General features: G+C 42.3%; 1 protein-coding gene across 1 annotated transcript in view; it reads left to right on the top strand.

Moving 5' to 3' along the window:
* Window positions 1-24597, top strand: part of xpo4 (exportin 4) — a 70095-nt gene that overhangs the window by 41542 nt on the left and 3956 nt on the right. The window contains exons 8-20 of the mRNA XM_088352380.1: window positions 7423-7580; window positions 10598-10772; window positions 12842-13018; window positions 13099-13241; window positions 14785-14930; window positions 16726-16903; window positions 18715-18874; window positions 19538-19707; window positions 19794-19968; window positions 21496-21702; window positions 21781-21867; window positions 21943-22123; window positions 24442-24563. Of these exons, the coding sequence (XP_088208506.1) occupies window positions 7423-7580; window positions 10598-10772; window positions 12842-13018; window positions 13099-13241; window positions 14785-14930; window positions 16726-16903; window positions 18715-18874; window positions 19538-19707; window positions 19794-19968; window positions 21496-21702; window positions 21781-21867; window positions 21943-22123; window positions 24442-24563 (2079 nt within the window). The remainder of the gene's footprint in view (window positions 1-7422; window positions 7581-10597; window positions 10773-12841; window positions 13019-13098; window positions 13242-14784; window positions 14931-16725; window positions 16904-18714; window positions 18875-19537; window positions 19708-19793; window positions 19969-21495; window positions 21703-21780; window positions 21868-21942; window positions 22124-24441; window positions 24564-24597) is intronic.

A 24597-nucleotide genomic window follows, 5' to 3' on the forward strand; every position in this document is an offset into this window, starting at 1 on the left:
CATCGAATCTAGATCCGTACCAGTTCGCGTATCGTGCTAATAGAAGTGTGGATGATGCCATTTCAATTTATATTCATGAGATTCCAAGTCATCTTGAGCATAGGAATTCATACGTTAGGGTTTTATTCATAGATTTTAGTTCGGCTTTTAACACTATCATTCCTTCTAAAGTGCATTTTAAACTTCTTCATGACCTCAATTTTCATGTTTTATTATCAAATTGGATTTTAGATTTCCTTCTCAATAGAGAACAGTCCGTTGGCATTGGTGAGAAAGATTCATGTTCTATTGTCCTCAACACTGGTACGCCTCAGGGCTGTCCATTGTCTCCAACTTTGTTTTCCCTATTCACTCATGATTGTCAACCCAATTCTGACCATTCACTATCCACTAAATATTCAGACGACACCACGGCTACTGGCTTTATTTCAAATGGAGACGAAACTGAATACCGAGCAGAAATTGATTCACTTTCCACCTGGTATCATGAGAGTAATCTGTTATTGAATGTAGGTAAAACTAAGGAGATGATAATAGATTTCCGTACTAAGACTCCCCCGCATGTGCCACTGTCAATTAATGGTAGTGAGGTGGAAATTGGTCCATTCATTCAAGTTTCTGGGTACTTACTTGTCAGCTGACCTCACATGGACTGTCAATGCTACTGATATTCTAAAGTCAGCCAGACAAAGGCTCTGCTTCCTTCGTCAACTCAAATCATTCGGAGTCCGTCAATCCATTCTAGTCAATTTTTATCGTGCTATCATTGAATCTGTTTTAACTCGGTCAATCACGGGTTGGTTTGGTCGCGTCAATCAGAAAGAATTGTCAGTAGTGAGGACGGCAGACGAAATAATGGGTATCGGCTTTCCATCCCTGCATAGTATCTACATCGAACGAACTAGAAAACGGACACTAAAAATGATGGACGATCCCAGTCACCCTGCTCGCAGGTACTTTGATGACCTGCCGTCAGGTCGGCGTCTTCGCTGCATTGCGAGCAAGACTTCACGTCTTAAAGAGAGTTTTTACCCTTCCGCTATCCGTATGTTCAATAGGAATTGATTTAAATTATTATGTATAGTATTATTATGCCAACGGCGTTCCTCCGACCTATTCTACTCTAGTCTTGTTTTTTACATATTCTTTCTTTTTAAACGATTTTATATGATTACCTTGTACTATACACTACAATATCTTTATTACCGTATTTTCCGCACTAATGGGCGCACCGGGTTATAGGGCGCACCCCCAAAAAATTGTTTTTGGTCCTATATCTTCCATAGATAAGGCGCACCGGATTATAAGGCGCTACAATGGGAACGTGGACAAAACAGTCAGATGATTCAGTCCATCTGATTACCCCCTTAACATTCCCAAAGCTTGCAAAGACGCAAATACGTGTCGTAGACACGTGCGGATGCGGTGTCCGTACCATGTCACTCAAATGCATCGTTTCAAATATCATTCGGAAGGTTAAAGTCTTGGGATTCAAGAAATGCCAACCATTCCTTAATTTCTATTTTCTTTTTCGCTCGCAACTTTACTGTGCGTATGACAATAAACACTTGGAATTGATTTTAATTCATTCAACATCAAGATCGTTCTAAAACAAGATACCGGGAAAATATAGTTCTCACGTTCAATAATGATACGCAATCATGGTCTTCTTACAACCGTGAGTGAAGTAAATCCAGGAGAGTAAAATATTTACAAATACAGACTAATGAAACATGTTTCTTTATGGCGTACTTTAGCAAGCTTGCTATTCAGAGTCATCTTTTTCGGCCGATTGCAGGGTTTGTTTTGGCCCTCTAGCCTATCCGAGGCTCCGAATAACTTTAGCCAATAGCGATCGATTTAACGGATGATTGACACATCTTTTTCGGCCAATTGCAGGGTTTGTTTCGGCCCTCTAGCCTATCTTAGGCTCCGAATAACTTCAGCCAATAGCGATCGATTCAAATGATGATCGACACATTGGTTAGCCAATGAAACGCCGGTATATAAATCCCAGCATACACCGCGGACTACTCCACGTTCGGGGGAAAATCGAGTCGGCGGCTGTTGCGTAAGTTGCGAGACCTTGCGACTTAATATTGAGCCATATATAAGGCGCACTGTATTATAAGGCGCATGGTCAGCTTTTGAAAAAAATGAAGACTTTTAGGTGCGCCTTATAGTGCGTAAAATACGGTACTCTATTCTTTTACATCTGTTATCATTATTGAGAGTTGGCGTGTCAAATGATTTCTTGTATAGATCATGTTTATGGTTTATACTGGCTGAATAAATACATGTAATAATTGCATTTCATGTCGCGCACCTAAATGAGTGCGGAACGGGTTACCCCGGCGACGACGCAAACAGCGCTCCGGGGGCTTTGCCGTTTGTCGATTAATTAGCGTCGGGCCGCGGAGTTAGCCGACTTCCTCCGACACACACGCACAGTTGTATTGCACGCTAACAATAGTCAGAGCGCACCAGTATGACACGCATCATTCGCTAGCGCAGCTGCCTTCCACCCGCCCTCCCTCCGGCCGATGACTTCACGTCGGGAGAGGCGGCAGGAACCGAGCGCTACCGCCGCTACGCTAAATCTTAGCCGGGAAGGAAAAGCGGAGAAAATTGAAGCCGGGTGAAGACCTCCGGATGCCGGCAGTCGACGGAATCCTGCATCGCCGAGGCGGCCGGGAACGAGATCTCATCGGGATGTTTTTCCCGCTCTGGGTTGGATTGAGGATGCCTGTGGGGTTTTGAGACCTGAGTGACGGTGTCGGTGTCAGGGGGAGAGAGCGAGGTCAGGCGGAAGTCCAAGGCTCGGACGCTTGCGCCGGAAATTGACGTTTTGACAGGTAACCTTCGAGAATGCCGATTTCCCCGGAGTCCCTGTCGATTGGATTCGTTCGGCTCGCGTTTGACAGATTTGTTTTGAATGAACGAATGAATGACAACTTTATTTCGAACATAAAATAAAAATAGGACAAAAACAATGACCCAACACAATAATGTTACATAACATGTGAATTTCCCTCCGGGGATGAATAAAGTATCTATCTATCTATCCATCTAAAGGGGTAGTAAGACCCTTATTTTCCCGACCCCGTCATCTTCCCTATTAATTAAATTTTATAGATGGTTCCTCTTTTGTGTCTAATACAACAAAATCTCACGGATATACATATTACATAGGTCAGATATCAATTATTATTATAATAATAATAGTCAAATATGTTATATACTAATAATCGTAGTACCCATCGTAGTACGTTATAATGTTACTAGTCACAAAATATCATTGTGACACCAATGATAATAACAACAATAGCAATAATAACAGTTATGATATAATAATAGTAACAATAACAACAAAGTTAACCATAGTTGTAAACGCAGTATTTCCAATCTCTAGTATCACTCATACCCCATTTTCCTTCATCTCTGTATTTAAATTTGAAGACGTGATTAGTTGGACATTGTTTGATCTCGTCGTGTCAATTGTTCCAAAGTTTGACTCCGCGCACAGACACACACATACTTTTCCTGGTGGTTCTCGAAGTATCAGAAAAATTGATTTTGTTTGTTACATATTATTTTTTTTACAAATGCATGATTCCTTATTCAAAACATGAATCGGTCTCACCTATTGGGGTATGTTTTGCATCATTTAATCAAGCCCAAAAAGTAATTCAACAATAAAAAACTATTATCCCCCATGTAAGCTTGCACACTGTATCGATGTCAATGCCAATAAGCGGCGCTTACCGTGTTAGATAATCGGGGTTAAGTTTCAAATTTGATAACCGCAAATAACGCCTTGAAATGGTCTTAAATTTTGTTTATAAGTCTTAAACTCATCTCTCAAATGTCTTTATTTTTCCCTGTTGGATTTATTTATTTTACATTATACTTTTATTCTTTTATACTTATTTAATTGTCTTGTTTGGGAATTTTACATTCAGTGCAGCTTGGTCATTTTAGAAAGTGGACTCCCTAATGTATGGTCCCTTTTTAAGGTTTCTTCATTCTCGTGTTGAGTTTTTTGACTTTTCCTTTGCCTTCGTGTAGGTTTTAGATCAGGGGATTGTGTTACATTACTCTGTAGTTTGAAATAGTCTGTGCAGCCTTTTGAGACTCCTTATGATTAAGGACTACAAAAAAACATGACTGTCATATCTGCGTGATATAGCAAATAACTGGATAAGAATTGTGGAACATTGTGTGGGAAAACGATTTGTCATTTTCTCCGACTTAATCGATCTCTCAAAATCCAAATTTAAAATGCGGGGTCACTTTGGGATGGGATACTGTATTACAGGTTGAACCTGCGATTTGGAGTTTAGATTTTGTTGAATTTGTTAAGATGTTTACTGGTGTAATATAAGCAGACAAACACACTACTCACACGGTTTCATTTTTCCAGTGTCAAAAGATTGCAGCAGAGGTTTATAGGCCTAGATGCTGTGTCATCTTTTTGCACCAGGTGTACTTCGAAGATGATGCAATACTATATTTTCTTACTGTATTTATTAACTCTGGGTTCAAAAACTCAGTGATGCTAAATGGAGGAGCAAAAACACCATGACCATGGAAACAAATCTTGCGATTACGCAGAAATACGTCTTAGGAACATGAATCCTTACCCTTGACCATTAAGACTATGATTAAAATGATGGATGATTAAAGAAATTCAATCTTTTAAGGGCAAGACAATCCTAGCAAGTAGAAGTTTTCTAATTTTTTTAAATTTTTAACCGGCCTCCCCAAACTCACTCTGCATACACTCAGTAACTCCACTGTACCAGCTCAAGTCACATCAACACCAAAGATACCTGTCAATAGAATTTGTTTTTTTCATTTTAAATGTATATATCTAATTTGAATTCATTTTATGCATATACATCGCACATAAGTAGTCATTACTCTCTATACCTGTCCTATTTAGTCAATGAAACGCTGTATTGTTTCATGAAAAACGTGATTGTTACTCGTCCCTGTCTTATTCTGAAGGATTCTTTTTGCGTTATTTCATAAATGTATGCCTGAATAGGTGCGAGATTGCTATTAAATCTTACTGAACTGGTGTTGAAAAAGTCTTAAATTTGAATGGAAAATCATGAAGGAACCATAATAAAGTTACATACAACATTTTTAATAATAAGCCACATTTCACTCCATATTTGATAAAATTAAATGAATATGCTTGCAGTTTAGAATATTCAGCCATTGCATGTTTTTCTTTCATGATTTTTTTTCTATATGAATTTCTATGGTTTCTTCATTGTTTTAGTTTTTAGATTTCTATTTTATTTCTGATGGATTTTTTTTTCTCTTTTCTTTCATTTTGATTCATTTTCCCCATTTTTTAGTTGTCATAGTAATATGTCGGTTTTGAGCATTCTGACTTATTTTTTTGTGTTTCTATTCATATTTCTGTTTTAATTTTTTTCATGAAGTAGGGTTTTTTTGTTTTTTTTTTTTAGAAAAGTGTTGGTATTTTATTTCGTTTAATTTTCCCTCTTTTAGTTGTCATTTAAAAATGTTTGTTAGAATTTAGACTTTTGTTTTCTTTTTTGGACCCAGCAACAATTCTAAATCAAACCAAAAACATCTTAGCTAGAAAATTCCTTTGGAAAAAAAGTGTAAAGGGGCATTTACCGTTTTCAAAGCATGCAGCAGTGTGCCTGGCTACTTAAATAATGCATTTAGGTGTCTTTATTGGATAGTGTTTTTAATATCCAGTATCTAAAACTAACCATTTCAAGCAGTTACGGCCTGTGATCAAATTTTTATTGGCCCGCTGCTTCTGTCATAAAATTAATAAGATGTGGCATGGTGACCGCAGTACAACATAAATTTGTACAAACAATAAATAAATCACCGTTTCTTCAGTTGATGGCTGTAGCCCTTTGGGCACCTTGTTTTTCTGTGAGAATTTTAGTCCATCCCATTTCTGACATTGGGACTCTAAATAAAAAAAGGAAAATTGACTGTGAGGGCTGCCGCCACAAGGACGAGTGAAAATTGGAGTCTTTTCTTTGATCTGAAATTAGAAACAACTGTGTGTGCCTAATTTGCAAAGAGACTTTAAAGAATATCATATCAAAAGGTACTGCCATACCAAATATACTGACTATTGAGACGCTAACTGAAAACGAACGCTGTGAAAAGGTAGAGCAACCAGAAGCCGTTTTAACGGCACAGCAGTGCTTTTTCACGAGACCCCCGGAGTCAAATGAAAATGCTACAAAGACGAGCTACGAGGTCACTACACACTGAAGCACTGCACGCCTTTGATTGAGGGTGAATTTATAAAAGAGCGTTCAAAGAATGGTCGGCCCTCACACATTTTCGGCTCACCGAATCTGGCCCCCCGCTTTCTGAAAATTTTGGACACTCCTGATTTAAAGAATACCATAACCTAAATCACAGGTGTCAAACAGGCGGCCCGCGGGCCAGATCAGGCCCGCTAAGGGATTGAATACGGTCCGTGAGACAACACAGAGAAGCGTAAGAGAAAAACAAGCTGCAGGTTGAAATAGGTCCACTTGATGTTGCCAAAGAAAGGTGCCTCGAACAAAGACACTGTACTTGTATTCCTTCCTCTCTCTCTCTCTCTCTCCCTCTTTTCCACCCCTTTTCTCCCACTCTTTGTCTCTCTTTTTCTCTTCCTTTGTTGCTCTTTGTCTCTTTCTCTCTCTCTCTCTGTCTTTTTAACTTATTTTGCTCTAACTTCCTTTTTTCCTTTTCTCTCTTTTCTCTTCGCGCTTTTTCTCTTTTCTCTCCTTCTGTCTTTCTATTTCTCTTTGGATTTCTTTCTTCCGCTACCTGTCTTTCCCCCTCTCTTGCAACTTCTCTTTTTATCTGTTTTGTTTCTCACGCTCTCTTTCTCTCTCTCTTTCTTTGTCCCGCTCTCTCTCCTTTTCCCTCCCTCTTTCTCTTATTTCTTGATCTCTCTTTTTCTTTCTCTTTAATCTACTAGTCCGGCCACTGACAGAATGTTTGTTCTATCGTGTGCCCCCCCGAGTTAAAATGAGTTTGACACCCCTGAATATGTCCATTTTATCTTGTCATTTTTCCCATGTTCCACGGACAGACTGAGATCATTTCTTCCTCATGCCATGAGGCTCTTTAACTCCCACATGAAACCCCACCCCCACATTTGCATATTACCCGTTTTTTTTTTGTTACAGTGTGTATTTTCCGTAGCACTATTTAAATCAACATTTTTTGTATTCTATCTTTTATTTTATTATTTTATTTTTCAAGTGTGAATTTCTCCAAGGGGATGAATAAAGTATCTAGCTCTCTATCCCTCTATCTCTCTTTATCTCTATCTATCTATCTATGACTACTATTTTTCCCACATATATTTTAACGCTAAAATTAATTTGGCCTTTTCTCCTTTTCCCCCCCGTCCAGGTCCACAGGAAGATCCGCGAGGATTCCGACATGGCTCAGGACTCTTTACAATGTCTGGCCCAGCTGGCGTCCATGCACGGGCCCATCTTCCCGGACGAGAGCGCCCAGATCTCCTACCTGGCCCACTTGGTGGAGGGTCTGCTCAGCATGATCAACGGGTATGAGGAAAAAACTGTACAATGGACCATCAGGTTCCCATTAAAATCCAAAGCGTCGCTGAGTAAATCTCCACCTTCCCTTTCATCCCCCCCACACGTGTACACAATCACCTATTCCTGGATCTGTTTTTTTTTTTTTCCGTCGGCCTCATCGGAAAACAACGTGCGGAGAAGCTGGCCGGCATATCTGTGCTGAAGGAGCACTTCAGCTCACACCTTTGATTTTTCCACTCCGCGTGTGACTCGGAATGTCGCTTTTTGCAGAGCGGAGACGTCTTTTTTGCGTGCATTTAGTGCGAATCTGAAAATACTCGGCTGCTTTTTAAAAAGAAATTATTATTCAGGGTAAAAATTTAAGAGACTCTCTCAAAAGTACTGTAACTTCATTTGTGGTTTTAATTGGTCTCTTTGGGTCCTCTCACTCTCTTTAGAGGTTTTTATGCAATTTTCTTTTTTATTTTATTTTTTTTTCACTGAATTTAAAAAAAATCGAATATAATGTGATGATATGAATATTAATGTTATTATTTATTTCATTGTAAACGACAAAAACACCTAATAGTTAACTTTTTTGCAGTTATAATTTGTTTTTGTTTTTTTGGTGCACTCTTTATTTTTTTGAAATTTAAAAAAAGATTTTCCTATAATTTAGAAGTATATAAATTATTGTTTAAATAATGTATACATAAATTTAATACATAATATTTAATCTAAATATAATTTAGAATTTAATATGAAGGGCAAAATTGTAGACGAGTCCTATCCATCCATCCATCCATCCATCAATCCATTATCTGTACTGCTTATCCTCAATAGGGTCACGGGGGTGCCGGAGCCCATCCCAACTATCTTCATGCAGTGGGCAGGGGACACCCTCAACTGCAGGGCACACGGGGACAGACAACCATCCAATCACTCACCTAGGGACAATTTGGACTGTCCAATTAACCTGTTTTTGGAATGTGGGAGGAAACTCACGCAAGCACGGAGAGAACACGCAAACTCCACACAGGAGGATCGATCTCATGACCTCAGAACTGTGCCCCACACACGCTAACCACTGCGCCGCCGTGCTGCCTTAGACGAGTCCTAATATAATCTGATTTGTTTATTTTTTTGGTATTCTCGTAATTTTTATTTTGATGGGTTTTTCAAAATGTTATTAGTTTATGTATAAAACTTCTTAATAATATAAGTATATAATGTTTCTTTTTTGTATTTTTTCTTATTATGAAATGCTAAAATAATAAATTAACACTCTAATTAGATACCATTTTTTTCTTATGTGATTTGATTTTTTTTTTTTTTTTGACTTAATGATGTTCTTAATTATTAATGTTCGGTGTCAGGTTGGGAAGAGCGAAGGAAAATGGGTGTTTGGTGAATGGGAGTGTGCTCTCTACTCCAGCCACCTTCCTATTAGGGCAGGGGTGTCAAACTCATTTGAACTCAGGGGCCACACGATAGAACAAACATTCTGTCGGGGGCCGGACTAGTAGATTCAAGAGAAAAATAAAGAAATAAGAGAAAGAGGGAGGGAAAAGGAGAGAGGGCGGGACAAAGAAAAAGAGGGAGGGAGAGAGCGTGAGAAACAAAAGAGATAAAAAGTCGTGAGAGAGGGGGAAAACAAATGGAGAGGAATAAAGAAATCTAAATAGAGATAGAAAGACAGAAGGAGAGAAAAGAAAGCACAGAGGGTATGAAGAGAAAGAAAAGGAAAAAAGGAAGAGAAAAAGAGAGACACAGAGAGTGAAAGAGACAGAGTGGGAGAAAAGGAGTGGAAAAGAAAGAGAGAGAGAGAGAGAGAGAGAGAAATAAGTACAAGTACAGTGTCTTTGTTGGAGGCACCTGGCTTTGGCAACATCAAGTGGACATATTTCAACCTGCAGCTTGTTTTTCTCTTGTGCTTCTCTGAGTGTTGTCTCGCGGGCCTGATTTGGCCCGCGGGCCGCCTGTCTGACACCCTTTGTATTAGGGGGATACGGCTTTGGTATATTGATAAATGAATATACAATGAATAATATAGAATGTTTTTATATAATATCTTGGAATTGAGATAACCGGTTCGCAGTGGCTTTTTTGGTTTTGTGGCAAAGGGTATTTCGGGGTCTGCGCGCCAACGGCCGCATGGTGTTGACTCCCGGCTTATTTATAGTTTTATCGTCTGTTTTCGGGCCGCCTGGCAGGTTTCCACGCGCCTTTTAGTCCGGGCGACGAGGACAAAGCTTAGCGCGGCGGCGGCGGCTCGCTAAAAACGGGACTCGTAAGAAGCGCTAACCGTCTCGGCGCTTCGTATCCGCCGTGTCAAAAAAGGAAGTTGAGCGACCGCCTGAAACAAAATCGCACGTGTTAAAAGATATAAAGTGCTTTAAGAGCGTCCATCAAATTTTGGATGCTGTTAGCACATTTGTCCGCGGTTCGAGACCGGGTGGAAACATAGATTGGCCTGAAGAAAGATGGCCGCCACTAGGCTGTACTTGCCCAAGACACACCACAGGAAATACTGCCCCTACTACCCGTGTGCTTAAGAAAAAAAAACTCCAACCCCATATAGATATTAATATTTTGAATCTTACAAAAGGCAGTGTCTGAAATAAGGTCTGCCTGGACGCCCGGGGCGTGCATCTTTTACATCGGGCGTACAACAAAACTTCTTCGCCCTTTTTCAAGGGGGGGAAAAACAGCCAATGTCTCAAGGTTTCAACGTCGTTAGGTTCGATTTTCCGGGTCGGGCGCCACTTATTTTGGAGAGAACGTCGTCGGGCATCGCCCCAAAAAATACGCAGAGAAGAAATATGGCAAAAAGGGAACACGCTTTATTGCATTCGGGACACGTTCCAAGTCATGGCAACCTCATACCTTAGCAGCAGCACACAAGCCAAGAAACCTACAAAAAAATGTCTTACTTAACAGTTTCTTTTGTAAACAAAAGTGACACTCCTAAAAAAAAAATCATACTATCTGTGCATATTTATTCTTGAAATATAACGTCCGGTTTAAAAATGTTTTCCTCTCAGCATCGAGGTGGAGGACTCCGAGGCGGTGGGCATCTCCAACATCTTCTTCAACCTGATCACCATGTTCCCGAGGAGCGTTTTGACGGCGCTGCCCAGCGAACTCTTCGCTTCCTTCATCAACTGTCTAACGCTGCTCACCTGCTCGTTTGGACGGAGCGCCGCCCTAGAGGAAGTGGTGAGGAACTGCAATGACATGAGCTGCAACTTTGGAAATATTTTTGTCACAGGTGTGCTTGTTTAGGGTCATGATGGCTCATGGGAAGTATCTGTCCCTGAGCTTGTTAGTTTTTCTTTTAACCGACCTGTAGTGTCTGCCAGAAGACACATTGTAAAAGAGGTGGTGACCGGTAGGGCTGCGCGACTTTGGAAAAAAACCTAATCATAGCTACACATCTGTATTGCAATTTCGATTTTTAAAGAAAAGTGCATTTTCTATTCTATTTTTTTCTACTTTTTTGGTAAGAACTTAATCAAACTTACCTAGCGATGACGTCATGACCAACTGAGAGTATCAGCTGTGACAAAATAACGACTACAAATCTTCAAATTAAAACAGAATTGCAACGAATTAAAATCACTTTTATTGTCATTATACAAAAGGACAATGGGGGGGCTTTTCCTTTCAGAGTAAGAAAGCGATTTAGAGATCGGCTAGCTTGCTGGCGCTAGCATCTGGTTACCGCGATGATTAAAACACAAGCGTCCCGAATGTTGCGTTTTTCCACAAGTTGTAGCTCCAAGTCGTCCATTTTGCGGGTAATGGATCTGGCGTTGGTAAAATACAGGCTCCACAAGGGTTGCTTGTGAAGGTGACTGTGTAGCTTAGCCGTCACAGTAGGCTAGACCTGCCGGATTCTCAGTCTTTCGCGGACGGAATAACAATCCACAGAGCACCCGCTGGTGATCACCAATTTTTTGCACTCTTATGACTTTTGCCAGGGTACAACTTCATTGATGAATTTCTTTTTAATGTAACAAGCGGCGCTGCCACGAGCGGCTGCCTTTTCCAGCAGCTGCTCTATTGTTTTTTTGTCTGCTCCTATCTTCGGTGTTTTTTCTTCCCGTTTTGACAACTACACTATGGATTACTTCTATCCTATGGACATGGGTTTTAACGCACAAGAAATGCGTGTATTCAAGGAATCAACTCCTTGCCCTGAAGAATTCTCGTGCCGGCGTGATGAAGGGGCCTATCGTGGAAGAAGAGCCGGAGCTAGCGAAGCGGCTAGCGCCGTTATAAGTCTTCGGTACCATCCGTAATCATGGTAAATGCGAACTCACGACCAAATAAGATCATCGAGTGCTGGTGGAAAACATCGAAGCGCACAGGGAGCGCAGTTGCTGTGTTTTGCGGAAACGTGGCTCCGGACGCTAACGTGTAACCACCCGGAGCTACCCGGAGCTATCCGGCTTCAACGCCGCTATACAGAGACACGAAAGCCGGGGGGAATCGGAGAGGAGGCGGACTTGCTAACACGAGGTGGTGTATCCCTGGATTTTCACAAAGAAAAGATTTCCATCTGCCGCAGGGATGTCGAACTTTTGGACTAGCGTGACGTCATCCACTCTGCTACAAACCCCTAGGGCATCATGTTCATCTGTAAATAAACAACGGGGTAGACTGCTGGAAGTGTGAATTTCCCTACGGGGATGAATAAAGTATCTATCTATATCTAAGCCGCACTCTCGTGAATGATGCAGGGGGCAGAACACGACTGAACACAAGGGCCAAACAAATACACAGGACTTGACTGAGGTTTTTGAGTTTTTCCTTGCCCTCATGTAGCCGGTTCCTTTTAGTGAGCCGAGCCGAAGAAGCCGGTTCTCGAAAAACTCTACTGACTTTACTCAACTTTGTTCTACTTCGACCTTGACTTCCAAATACCGCATTTAGAACACAGCGTCAAGGGAACCCTTGTATTTTGACCTTCATGCACTGTAACTTCGCTTTTTAATGAGCAATTTGGAGCCCTGATTTTTGTGAGCCGGCTCGATTTTCTTGTGCGCGAAAAAGCTCTGGGCAGTCCGCAATCGCGCACGCGCAGCTTAGAGGGAACATTGGTCGGCACACAATTGATTAGATTTCGGTTGATCGGGCGGTCCTAGTGGCTGGGCTGAAGAGAGTCCTTAATGATGTTGTAGGCAATGTCCTCCAGACCGAACAGAGAGCAGTTGATGATTTTCAAGTCTTTGTCGAAGACTCTGTCGGTAAATGTGAACGAGGATCCGGGTTCCTGTTTCCAGCTGGACAAAGACGACATGGTGTACATGGAAGCTTACGACAGACTCCTGGAGTCTTGGCTGACCCTGGTCCAGGACGAGGAACATTTCCCTCGCGGCTGCTTCGTCCAGCCGGCCGTGCGGGTCTTCAACGCCTACATCCAGTGTCACCTAGCCGCACCGGACGGCACCCGCAACCTGGTCCGGATTCTTTGTCCTCTCCTCGGATCCACGTCCCGATCCTCGTCCTGACTGTCCTTCCTCCGCTTCCGTTTCCTCAGGCGCTCAACGGCGTGTCCTCCCACGAGGACGAGGAGATCAACGAGCTGCAAGAGGACGACAGGGAGCTGTTCTCCGATCAGCTGTCCAGCATCGGGACGCTGGGTCGGGTCGCTTCTGACCACTGTATCCCGCTCCTCACCAGGTAAACCGGGGGGGTCGAACTCGGGGGGCCACACCATAGTACAAACATTCTATCAGGGGCCGGACTAGTAGATTAAAGAGAAAGAAAAAGAGAGATAAAGAAATAAGAGAAAGAGGGAGGGAAAAGGAGAGAGGCCGGGACAAAGAAAGAGAAAGAGAGAGAGGAAGAGAGCGTGAGAAACAAGAGATAAAAAGTCGTGAGAGAGGGGGAAAAGAGAGGGAGAGGAAGAAAGAAATCCAGAGAGAAATAGAAAGACAGAAGGAGAGAAAAGAGAAAATAAAGCGCAAAGGGAAGGAAGAGAGGAAGAGAAAAGGAAAAAAGGAAGTTAGAGCAAATGAAGTTAAGACACAGGGAGAGAAAGAGACAAAGAGCAACAAAGGCAAGGGAAAAGAGAGACACAGAGAGTGAAAGACAGAGACAGAGTGGGAGAAAAGGGGTGGAAAAGAAAGAAAGAGAGGGAGAGAGCATGAGAAACAAAAGAGATAAAAAGTCGTGAGAGAGGGGGAAAAGAAAGGGAAAGGAAGAAAGAAATCCAAAGAGAAATAGAAAGACAGAAGGAGAGGAAGAGAGAAAGAGAAAAGGTGAAAAAAGGAAGTTAGAGCAAAAGAGGTTAAAAGACACAGAGAAAGAGACAAAGAGCAACAAAGGCAAGGGAAAAGAGAGACACAGAGTGACCGAGACAGAGTGGGAGAAAAGGGGTGGAAAAGAAAGAAAGAGAGGGAGAGAGCATGAGAAACAAAAGAGATAAAAAGTCGTGAGAGAGGGGGAAAAGAAAGGGAGAGGAAGAAAAAAATCCAAAGAGAAATGGAAAGACAGAAGGGAAGGGAGAAAGAGAAAAGGAAAAAAGGAAGTTAGAGTTAAAAAGTTAAAAAGACACACAGAGAGAAAGAGGAACAAAGGAAGAGAAAAAGAGAGTCACAGAGAGTGAAAGAGACAGAGTGGGAGAAAAGGGGTGGAAAAGAAAGAAAGAGAGAGAGAGAAAAAAATACAAGTCCAGTGTCTTTGTTCGAGGCACCTGGCGTTGGCAACATCAGGTTGACATATTTCAACCTGCAGCTTGTTTTTCTCTTGCGCTTCTCTGAGTGTTGTCTCGCGGGCCGGATTCAATCCCTTAGCGGGCCTGATGTGGCCCGCGGGCCGCCTGTTTGACACATGTGAGGTAAACGATATCTGAGCAAATTCAAGGGACGTTGTGTACTATTTGGCGCCCCCCACTGGTAAAAAATAATATTGATTTGAATAACAAGCGGCATCTGTCAACAGTGGAACTTTTACAAATTTAAAGTTTGGAGTTTCGTAACAAATTGAAATTGAAATCAAATATTCTTGAAAAACAACAAAAAATATCCCTAGATTCAAATATTGACTGATCTACCAAAAATAAATGATAAAATACAAAACAATATGAGCTTTTTACACACCGAACACATTGCAAGTGAAAAACATAACAGAATCCCTGTGAAAATGCAAACCATAACTTCAAAATATTCACTTTTATTTGAGTAGAATTCAAATGAGATGTTTTGTGTGCTGTTGTCGGCAGCCTCCTGGAGGACCGCGTGACCCGACTCCATGGTCAGCTCCAAAGAACTCAGCAACACTTGATGTCCACGTCGGACCTGACGTCGGTAGACCGCAAAGTACTGGACGACCTCTATGAGGACATCCACTGGCTCATCCTGGTCTCGGGTCAGTGAGACCCAAGTACTTTTATGAGTATTCAAGGATGCTAGAAGCTTAGCGTATCCAACAATTTGGAAGTTATTGTCCTACCAGAGGTTGAACAGAGTTGTCCCCAATGTTCCCCGAAATTTTCCTTACGGGTCCGAGCGTTGACACAAAGTGGGTGAGCGACGCTTGAAACAACAGTGAGCAACGGCAATCCAAAGCATGGCAACTAAATCATGATCAAACATGTCCAAAACTTGACATCAGCTTATATTTTGCTGAGTTTCCGCCAAATTTGAATGAATTGACTCATGTACGATGGCCTACAAACGTCATTTTTTTTTTACAATTCTTTCACAAGATTTCCATTTCTTTTTTTCCTGGTATCTTTTGTCGCATAACACTAATATTTTTGTGGGCTTAATGAGTCGGTTGCACGATACACAACGGTATTTAATTACATTTTTGAGTGGAAGTACAATGTTGGCAACAAGATTCACTTGATTGACTTCACCACCAGATGGCGTGCTGCCCGTTTACTTCGAAAAAAAAAAAACGCGCTTTGGATACCAAATTAGCGATGCGGGTTCGAGTCCCATTTTGGACCACTATTAAAAAGTCACTTCCGGGTGAATGTATTAAATGACACACGTGCATTTACTATGAAAAGTGAAAAAAGGAAAACTAATCGTGTTGAGTATAATAATAACTAAGGTTATTTTTGGAGGCGGCAGTAGCTCAGGAGGTAGAGCGCTCGTCTTGGGATCAAGAGATCGCAGTTCGAATCCCGGCTCCTCCGTGTTACATGTCGAAGTGTCCTTGGGTAAGACACTGAACCCCTAACGCCCCCAATAAGCAGGTTAGCGTCTTACATGGCTGCAAGGCCGCTATTGGGAAATGTGGAGCACATTGTAAAGCGCTTTGGGAAGTCATTGACTTGAAAAGCGCTATAGAAATGCACATCATTTCATTTCATTGATATAATTGAAAATTATTTCAATGCAACACAAACTTTTTCTTCTTTTTCCCTGTTTTTCTTCCACTTTTTTAAAATTCCTTTTAAAAAAAATCTCATTGTGTTTATTATTTCCTAGCTGTTACTTTTTTCTTTTTGTTCTTTGTTTCTTTCTTTTCTTTTTTTCTGGCTTTTTTTTCTGAAATTTTCCTTCTTTTTTTCTCTTTCTTTTGTTTCTTTTTTTCTATGCTTTTTGCTACTTTTTCATTTTGGTATTTTTTTTTTCTTTTTTTTGTTCTATTCCCCCCTTCCTTTAAGTCATTTTCTGCATAATTTTACATAATATTTGGTCATATCGGGATTAAAGAAGCAAAAACAACCTGAAGAGTCGTTTGGGGCCCGAAAGAGCCAATTCTTTTTAGTGAGCCGAGCCGAAGAAGCCGGTTCTCGAAAAACTACTGGCTTTACTCAACGTCGTTCTACTTCGACCTTGACTTCAAAATACTGCATTTAGAACACAGCGTCAGGGGAACCCGTGTATTTTTACCTTCATGCACTGTAACTTTGACTTAATTCGCTTCTTAATTAGCAATTTGGAGCCCTGATTTTTGTGAGCTGGCTAGATTTTCTTGTACGCGGAAAAGCTGTGGGTAGTGCGCAATTGCGCACACACGCAGCTTAGAGGGAACATTGCTCCCTATGCTCGTGAAAATCCGCTAGCCTTTAGTCCTTTTTAGTTATTCCTCTGCAACAAAACGGCCCCGTCATATCTGTATCACATCTAACGAACTTGGGTGAGAACCTACAAAAATAAACACCTACTAGCAGTCGTTTAAGCTGTATTTTACGTGCTGTTTTCAGGGTATCTCCTGGCGGACGACCCCCAGGGAGAAACGCCCCTGATCCCCTCCGAGGTGATGGAATTCTCAGTCAAGCGGTCGGCGGACGTAGACATGAACACCACCTTGCAAATCATGGGCTCGCCGGGGGAGAGGCCGTCGTCCATCCCTGGCTTCGACCGTACCGACCCGGTCGTCAGGTATTCCGAAATAAATAAAAATTGGAGAAAAATAAACAGACTTGGCATATGAGGAAAGGGACCTGAGGGAGGCTCATTGACGCTGATGGGAGTGCCAGCAGATGCCCTTGGGAAGGACTTTAAATCCACGCATCAACCAGCGTTGTGGAGGACCATATGAAAGGAAATACTGACATTTCATGAAAAGTTGGAGAAAAACGACATAATTGTACCATAAAAGAGTGAAATACTCATAAAAATGTAAGAGGAGTAAAAATAATCAAACTCCATAAAAACTATCAATTAGAAGCCATACTTAAAAATATCCAAGGTCTTTGCAGACCTGAAGTTCTCCAGCCAACGGTTCCATAGGCGAGGACTAAAGTGGACACATACTGCCTCACCATCAGTGTTGGCCAAGTTATAACTGCTCACTACTTTTTCCAAAAAGTAACTCAGTCACTGAATAGCTCTATAGTAAAAGTAATTAGTTTTACTAATTTTTGGCTAACCACAATTGTTACTGTTGGAGTTTTAAAAGCGCTGGCCAATCAGAGGCAAGTTTTAATAACAGCACTAGCCAATAAAGGCGATTCAAAGTTTGCAGGCACCGCACTATGGTACACCCAACGTATGAGCTCACTGAGGCCTCATGGCGAAATCTGTAAACATAGTCCCAGAGTCAACAAACGAGAAATTGGATTACTCCGATACTTTAAAAGATAACGCAACACTGCTCAGCATAGGCTTTGGTCCTCACCCTAGGAACAATTAGCAAAAACGACCCTAAAATCAATCTTGAAACACACAGAAAACCAATAGTGATTTTTAAAACGGAGGTAATGAAATCCTATCTCTACTGGCAGCCCTTGTGAGCACACCTTTTGCATCATTTTGTAACTGATATTCTGTTTAGGGATCCGGTAAGCAAAGAACTACACTCAACTGAACTCGTCTTTTCCTAAAGGGGGAAATGGGTGGACTATGGTTCTATTCTTCAAATGATAAAAAAGATTCTTAGTGTTAGGGAAAAAACTATATTACTAATGTCGCGTTTACCAAATTGTTCGAATGAGTTATCTGACGCCATTAACCGAACACAAACTTCATTCTCCTAACAATGCATGCTCGTTTCTTAATGGGAAAATGAACAAAGATAGCCGGCATTTTCACACGGAGGCAGATTTATTTTCTTAAAGTATTTCACTAAGTGAATTCCATCGAATTTAGCTGAATCATTGTCGAATTAGTCTAATTAGTCTTCGTCGAGCCTCCCTCTCACGATCTCCTATCTCTTGTCTCTCCGTCTTCCGTCTTTTCACACGTCGGGGCGTCGGCCACCCCCCATGGGCGGGCCAGGTGCCAGCTTCACCACCTCCTCGCCGAAAGGTGCCGCCACGTCTAAAAAAACTCACAACAAGAAAGCTTATCAGGCAAACAATGTCTCCTTTCCTGCGTCACAGGCGTCAGCCCTTGTCCCCGTTCTTGCTGTTTTTCCGTAAACATCATTCTTGTCTAGGCTACAATGACCTCGCCCCACAGCTCAGCCAGTGAATATCTTTTGTATGTAAATGTCATTTGTATTTGATTGTAAAAAAATCCCTTATAGTCAAATATATAAAATATAAAGTCCTTTATTAGTTTGAAATGTCTTTCATAAAACTGATCTCCAAAATAACGCTGAAGTTCATTCCACATTGTGAAGGTCCAAGATCTTGGGAACCTGTGATGAAGACCTCTGTTTCGTCCTGGTTGAGAGCTAGGAAGTTCTGTTATCTTCATGACTTCCTATCCAAAATAAGTTCTAAAAGGAGGAAACGTATGCATGTCAGGTTGCTGTCGGCCGTGCTGAGGACGTCGGAGGTGGAATCCAGAGCCAGCAGAGCCAGTTTGACGCAGCTGCTAAGTCCCCAGATGGGCAAAGACATCGTTTGGTTCCTGAGACGTTGGGCCAAGACTTACCTGCTCATGGACGAGAAGCTCTACCAGCAAGTAGGTTGTTCGGGAAAAAACTATATTACAAATGTAGCGTTTACCAAATTGTTCCAATGAGTTATCTGACTCCATTAACCAAACACAAACTTTATTCTCCTAACAATGCATGCTCCTTTCTTAATTTAAGGGAGAAATATTGACAAGAGACAAGCATTTTCACATGGGGGCAGATTTATTTTCTTAAAGTATTTAGCTAAGGGAATTCCATCGAATTCTGCCGAATTATTGTTGAATTAGTCTAATTATTCTTTGTCGAGCCTCCCATCTCTCGTCTCTTATCTCTCTCTCCTTTGGTCTTTTGACACGTTTTGACACAATCGTGCTGACTCCTCCTCCCATGGGCGCGTCGCCAAAGGGCGTTGGGGATGTTTGTCCATGTGCGTCTGGCCTTCTCCCGTCAGCATTCACAGGAATGTTTTTTTATCAAAAGACGTCTGATGCATTCCAGACAGCCTAACCTTCTAATGTACCTTGAAGAAAAACTGTCAGTGCATCTTTCTATTGCATCAAACTGAGTAGATGTACTTATTTTGTAGTTAATTTTATAATATCCGTTATAGTCAAAGGTGCACTTTAAAGCACCTGCAGGGATTTTTGTTGCAAATATGTTATCCGATAACAGAAACCGCAGTATTTTATTCTTTGGAACGTTCCTCTCAGGTCAGTTTGGCCTTCAGCACGGCGTTCGGCGCCGACACGGAGGGCGCCCAGTGGATCGTGGGCTACCTGCTGGAGAAGGTCATCACCAACCTGACCGTGTGGAGCTCCGAAGCCGAGTTGGCCAACGATACGGTGGAACTGCTGGTGACCATGGTGGAACGGCGGGAGAGGTCAGGCCAGGCCCGAGGAGTATGTTAGAAAAATTAAAGAAGAAGGGCGGAATCAAATGATTTTCCCTTCTACTTTGTCCGTGCAGGGCCAACATGGCGGTGCAGTGCGAGAGCTGGTGGAACTTGGCCAAGCAGTTCGCCGGCCGTAGTCCGCCGCTGCATTTGCTGTCCAGCTCGGTGCAGAGGACCCTCATGAAGGCTCTGGTGCTGGGGGGTTTCGCCCAAATGGACTCGGACACCAAGCAGCAGTACTGGGCCGAGGTAAACTTACCTGGAAACGATGTTCCCTCTAAGGCAAGGGTGTCCAAACTTTTCAGAAAGCGGGCCAGATTTGGTAAGGTGAAAATGCACGAGGGCCGACTATTCGGCCTTGCATTCTTTGAACAGTTTTGAATAAATTCATCCTCAGTGCTCGGCGTTCAGCGGCACGGCCTCGCAGCTCTCCTCTGTATCATTTTCATTTGACTCGCAGGGTCCCATAAAAAAGCGCAGTAGCGGCGTTAAAACAGCTTCCATTTGCTTCCCCTTTTCACAGTGTTCGTTTACAATTAGGTTTTTGTAGCACGTTTGGGCTGGCAGTGCCTCTTGAAATTACTTTTTTTAAAAACCGTCACAGTCTCTTGGCAAGTTAGGATTTGTTTTGGATTTGGGTGAAAAAACGACTCGAATTTTCTCTCAGTCAGTTTTCTTTTTTAGTTCCACGTGTTGTAAATGGGGTGGGCTTAAATTCTCACAGAAAGCCAAAGGCAAGGTGGCCAAATGATTACTGGCGAGCCACATATTATTAATTTTAGGACAGAGGCCGAGGGCCAATAAAAATTTGACCGCGGGCTGTAAATGGCCCCGGGCCGGACTTTGAACATGCCTGCTCTAAGGTGCACTGCCTGGACTTCCTCAGCACACAAGAAAATCTATCCAACGCATGAAGGTCAAGGCTCGTCATTGCAAAATGAATCGACCGGCAACTTCTATCAGAATGACTACGTATGCAGGGAAAAAAAAAACAACGCGCGTTCCCTCTGTGGTGATTTCATCGTGGTATTTTGAAGTCAATGTCTGCACAGGATTGAGTAAATGAAAGCAAGCGCGCAAGTGAGGTCAATAAGGATGTTTCCTTTTTAGAAAATATGATGGTCTTTTTATCACTAAGACATTAAATTATAGAGAGACGAGCAATGTTCCCTGTAATTTCCCCATTATCAAACATGTCCAAACATTTTGCTGAGTTTCCGGCAATGCAAAAACATTTTTCACCTTTCAGTCATTTTGTGCACATTTTTACATAATATTTGGTCATGTAGGGATGAAAGAAGCAAAAACAACCCGAAGAGCCGTTTAGGACCCGAAAGAGCCGGTTCTTTTTAGTGAGCCGAGCCGAAGAAGCCGGTTCTCGAAAAACTGAAGTTATAATTTCCCTCTTTCAGAGTGAATCATTTTTGGATGTTTTCTAGCGCTATGTTTTTGTTGACCTTAAATAGCAGTTGTGCAGTGAAAAATTGGACTGAATCATCCAATTTTAATCATTTGGACTCCAGGAATGAAATATGAGTATGATCTTCAAGATATGGTTCTAATTGCACGTTTTTGGAGGATAAAAAAGGAACTTGTGTAATAATTGCCCCAGACTTCTGCACAGTATGTTAAGTATGGCAGAACGAGAGAACAATATCATAAATACAATGCATATTTATACTTTCTGTTCACTTTTGACCTGTATCATTTTCTCAAAGTCCAATTTTGTCGCTGTTTTCCGAGTGGATGACAAACTTCTACGTGACGTCCTCTCAGGTCCTGCAGCCTCTCCAGCAGCGCTTCCTCAACCTCATCAACCAAGAGAACTTTGCCCAGATCAGTCAAGAGGAGGCCGTCAAGCAGGAGATCGTGGCCACCCTGGAGGCCCTCTGCGGCATCGCCGAGGCCACGCAAATCGACAACGTGGCCTCGCTCTTCTCCTTCCTCATGGACTTCCTGTCCAGCTGCATCGGACTCATGGAGGTCAGGGAGCTTGCGGAGAACGGGTCGACCGACGCCCACCGCGTATCCGTGTCATTTATCTTCCCGGTTTGGTTTTAGGTGTATAGCAACACGCCGGAGACCATCAACCTCATCATCGAGGTCTTTGTGGAGGTGGCTCACAAGCAGATCTGCTACCTGGGAGAGGTCGGTACCCCGCTTCCCTGGCAAAATCCGAGTCTACGCCAAGGAGTTAACTCCGAGTTTGGCGTTTGTGTGCAGAACAAGTCGATGAAGCTGTACGAGGCCTGCCTGACGCTGCTGCAGGTCTACTCCAAAAACAACCAGAGCAGGAAACGGAGTGACGCGGCGGCCGAGGAAGACCAGTACCAAGACCTGCTGCTCATCATGGAACTGCTCACCAACCTTCTCTCCAAAGAATTTATTGACTTCAGTGACACGGGTACGTGCGAATATCACAAATATTCCGTAGAATACTACGCTGGTTTATAGATAGATGGATAGAAACTTTATTCTGCCCTGTAGGGAAATTCCCACTTCCAGCAGTATCCTTGTGTTGAAAATAAAACAATAATAAAGGAAAAGATACAGAATACAAAAATACCCAATACAACATTTTTCTATGCAGTATTTAAATAGTGCTACAGAAAATACACACTGTCATAAAAATAGGATAATATGCAAATGTGGGGGTGGGGTTTCATGTGGGCTTTGACTCCCCTGGGTGGAGTTAAAGAGCCTCATGGCATGAGGAAGAAATGATCACCTCAGTCTGTCCGTGGAACATGGGGGAAAAGGACAAGATAAAAGGTGCATCTAGGTTATGGTAATCTTTAAATCAGGGGTGTCCAAACTTTTCAGAAAGCGGGGGGCCGGATTAGGTGAGCTGAAAATGTGTGAGGGCTGACTATTCTTTGAACACTCTTTCAAAAATTCACCCTCCTTCAAAGGCGTGCAGCGCTTCAGTGTGTAGTGACCTCATAGCTCGCCTTTGTAGCATTTTCATTTGACTCCGAGGGTCTCGTGAAAAAGCACTGGGGCGGCAGTAGCTCAGGAGGTAGAGCGCTCGTCTTGGGATCAAGGGATCCCAGTTCGAATCCCGGCTCCTCCGCGTTACATGCCGAAGTGTCCTTGGGTGAGACACTGAACCCCCAATAAGCAGGTTAGCGCCTTACATGGCTGCACAGATCACGGCCGCTATTGGGAAATGTGAAGCACATTGTAAAGCGCTTTGGGAAGTCATTGACTTGAAAAGCGCTATAGAAATGCAGATCATTTCATTTCATTAAACCAGCTTCTGGTTGCTTCACCTTTTCACAGCGTTCCTTTTCAGTTAGCTTCTTATAGTTAGTATATTTAGTATGGCAGTGCCTTTTGAAGAAATGATCCAAATGATAGCAAATGATGACACATTTTCTATGTGAATTATTGAGAAATTGAAAAAGAAAAATTGAGCAATTTTGACTCCTCTAGATGGCACTATTGGTTTGAATATAAAGGTTAGTTCAATACATTTTGGAATGCTATAACAATAGAATAAAAAGCCTTTATTGTCATTACACAGTGCACATTTACATATAGAATTTCAAAGTAGTGTATTTACCTATATGCTAAAAATGATATCTAAATTTACACAAGACGTAACACAATATGAAAACCCAGTAGGCAGCAACTGAGATTGCAGTGATCTACGATAAATATCGGTTATTTTCAGATGATCCATTATTTACGGTGCAAATACGGACTACCTGATAGGCCAAAGAGGGGCAGATGACACCCAGTGCAGAGTATATCAGTTCAGTGCAGATTTGAGTTAAGTATTGGGACAGCTTTAGGGAAGAAACTGTCTCTGAGTGCATCTTTCAACAAAGAGTGCCATCTAGAGGATGGTAGGACCAACTTTTTGTATCTACCAATACATTCTGCTATCCAATACCTTGGCAAGACATCAGGAAAAAAGATAGATACTTTATTCATCCCCGTAGGAAAATTCACACTCCTAGCAGTATCCTTTTGTTGTTTATTAACAGATTAACAGGATGGCCTCAGGGTGCTGTGTTGTAGTTTAGCAACAGCGGAGTGGATAATCAAATGGGGGCATTTGATGTTAATTAGATTTTGCCTATGGCAGGTCCTTTTTGGAACGTGATCCTGGTGAGAAAAAACAAGGATTCACTATATATCCCTGGCATATACGCAAATACTAAGAATATTGTGTAGTAGACCACTTTCAACCTATAAAAGTGGCTCTTGTATGTTACTAGGAACATCCATCCATCCATCCATCCATTATCTGCACCGCTTATCCTCAGTAGGGTCGCGGCGGTGCTTGAGCCCATCCCAGCTATCTCCAGGTAGTGGGCAGGGGACACCCTCAACTGCTTACCAGCCAATCACAGGGACAGACAATTCGCTAGCTCATTCAGACCTAGGGACAATTTGGACCGGCCAATACCTGACATGCATGTTTTTAGATGTGGGAGGAAACCAGAGTGCCCGGAGGAAACCCACGCAAGCACGGGGAGAACATGCAAACTCCACACAGGAGTTTCGATCTCATGACCTCAGAACTGTGCCGCACCTGCGCTAACCATTGCTTCTCCGTGCTGTTACTAGGAACAATTTTTCCAAAATCTGAAAGTTCTCTTTCTCTATTTTGAAATACAAATTTCAATATCAGGCAGCTCTCGGAAGAGAACTTGTGTTTCGCCTTCGTCTCCACCTTTAATATCCAAACCGTTTTTTTCCGTGCCCGCCCAGACGAAGTCTTCCGGAACCAAGACCAGGGGACGCCGGCCTCCAGTCGGCCGGTGTCTGCCGCAGACGTGGTCCTCTACGGCGTCAACATCGTTCTTCCCCTCATGTCGCAGGATCTACTCAAGGTGAGATCCTCTCGTTTTCGTGTTCTTTCTACGA

This window comes from Urocampus carinirostris, chromosome 14 (assembly GCF_059441175.1).
Source record: "Urocampus carinirostris isolate Australia breed hairy pipefish chromosome 14, RoL_Ucar_1.0, whole genome shotgun sequence".
NCBI lineage: Eukaryota > Metazoa > Chordata > Actinopteri > Syngnathiformes > Syngnathidae > Urocampus > Urocampus carinirostris.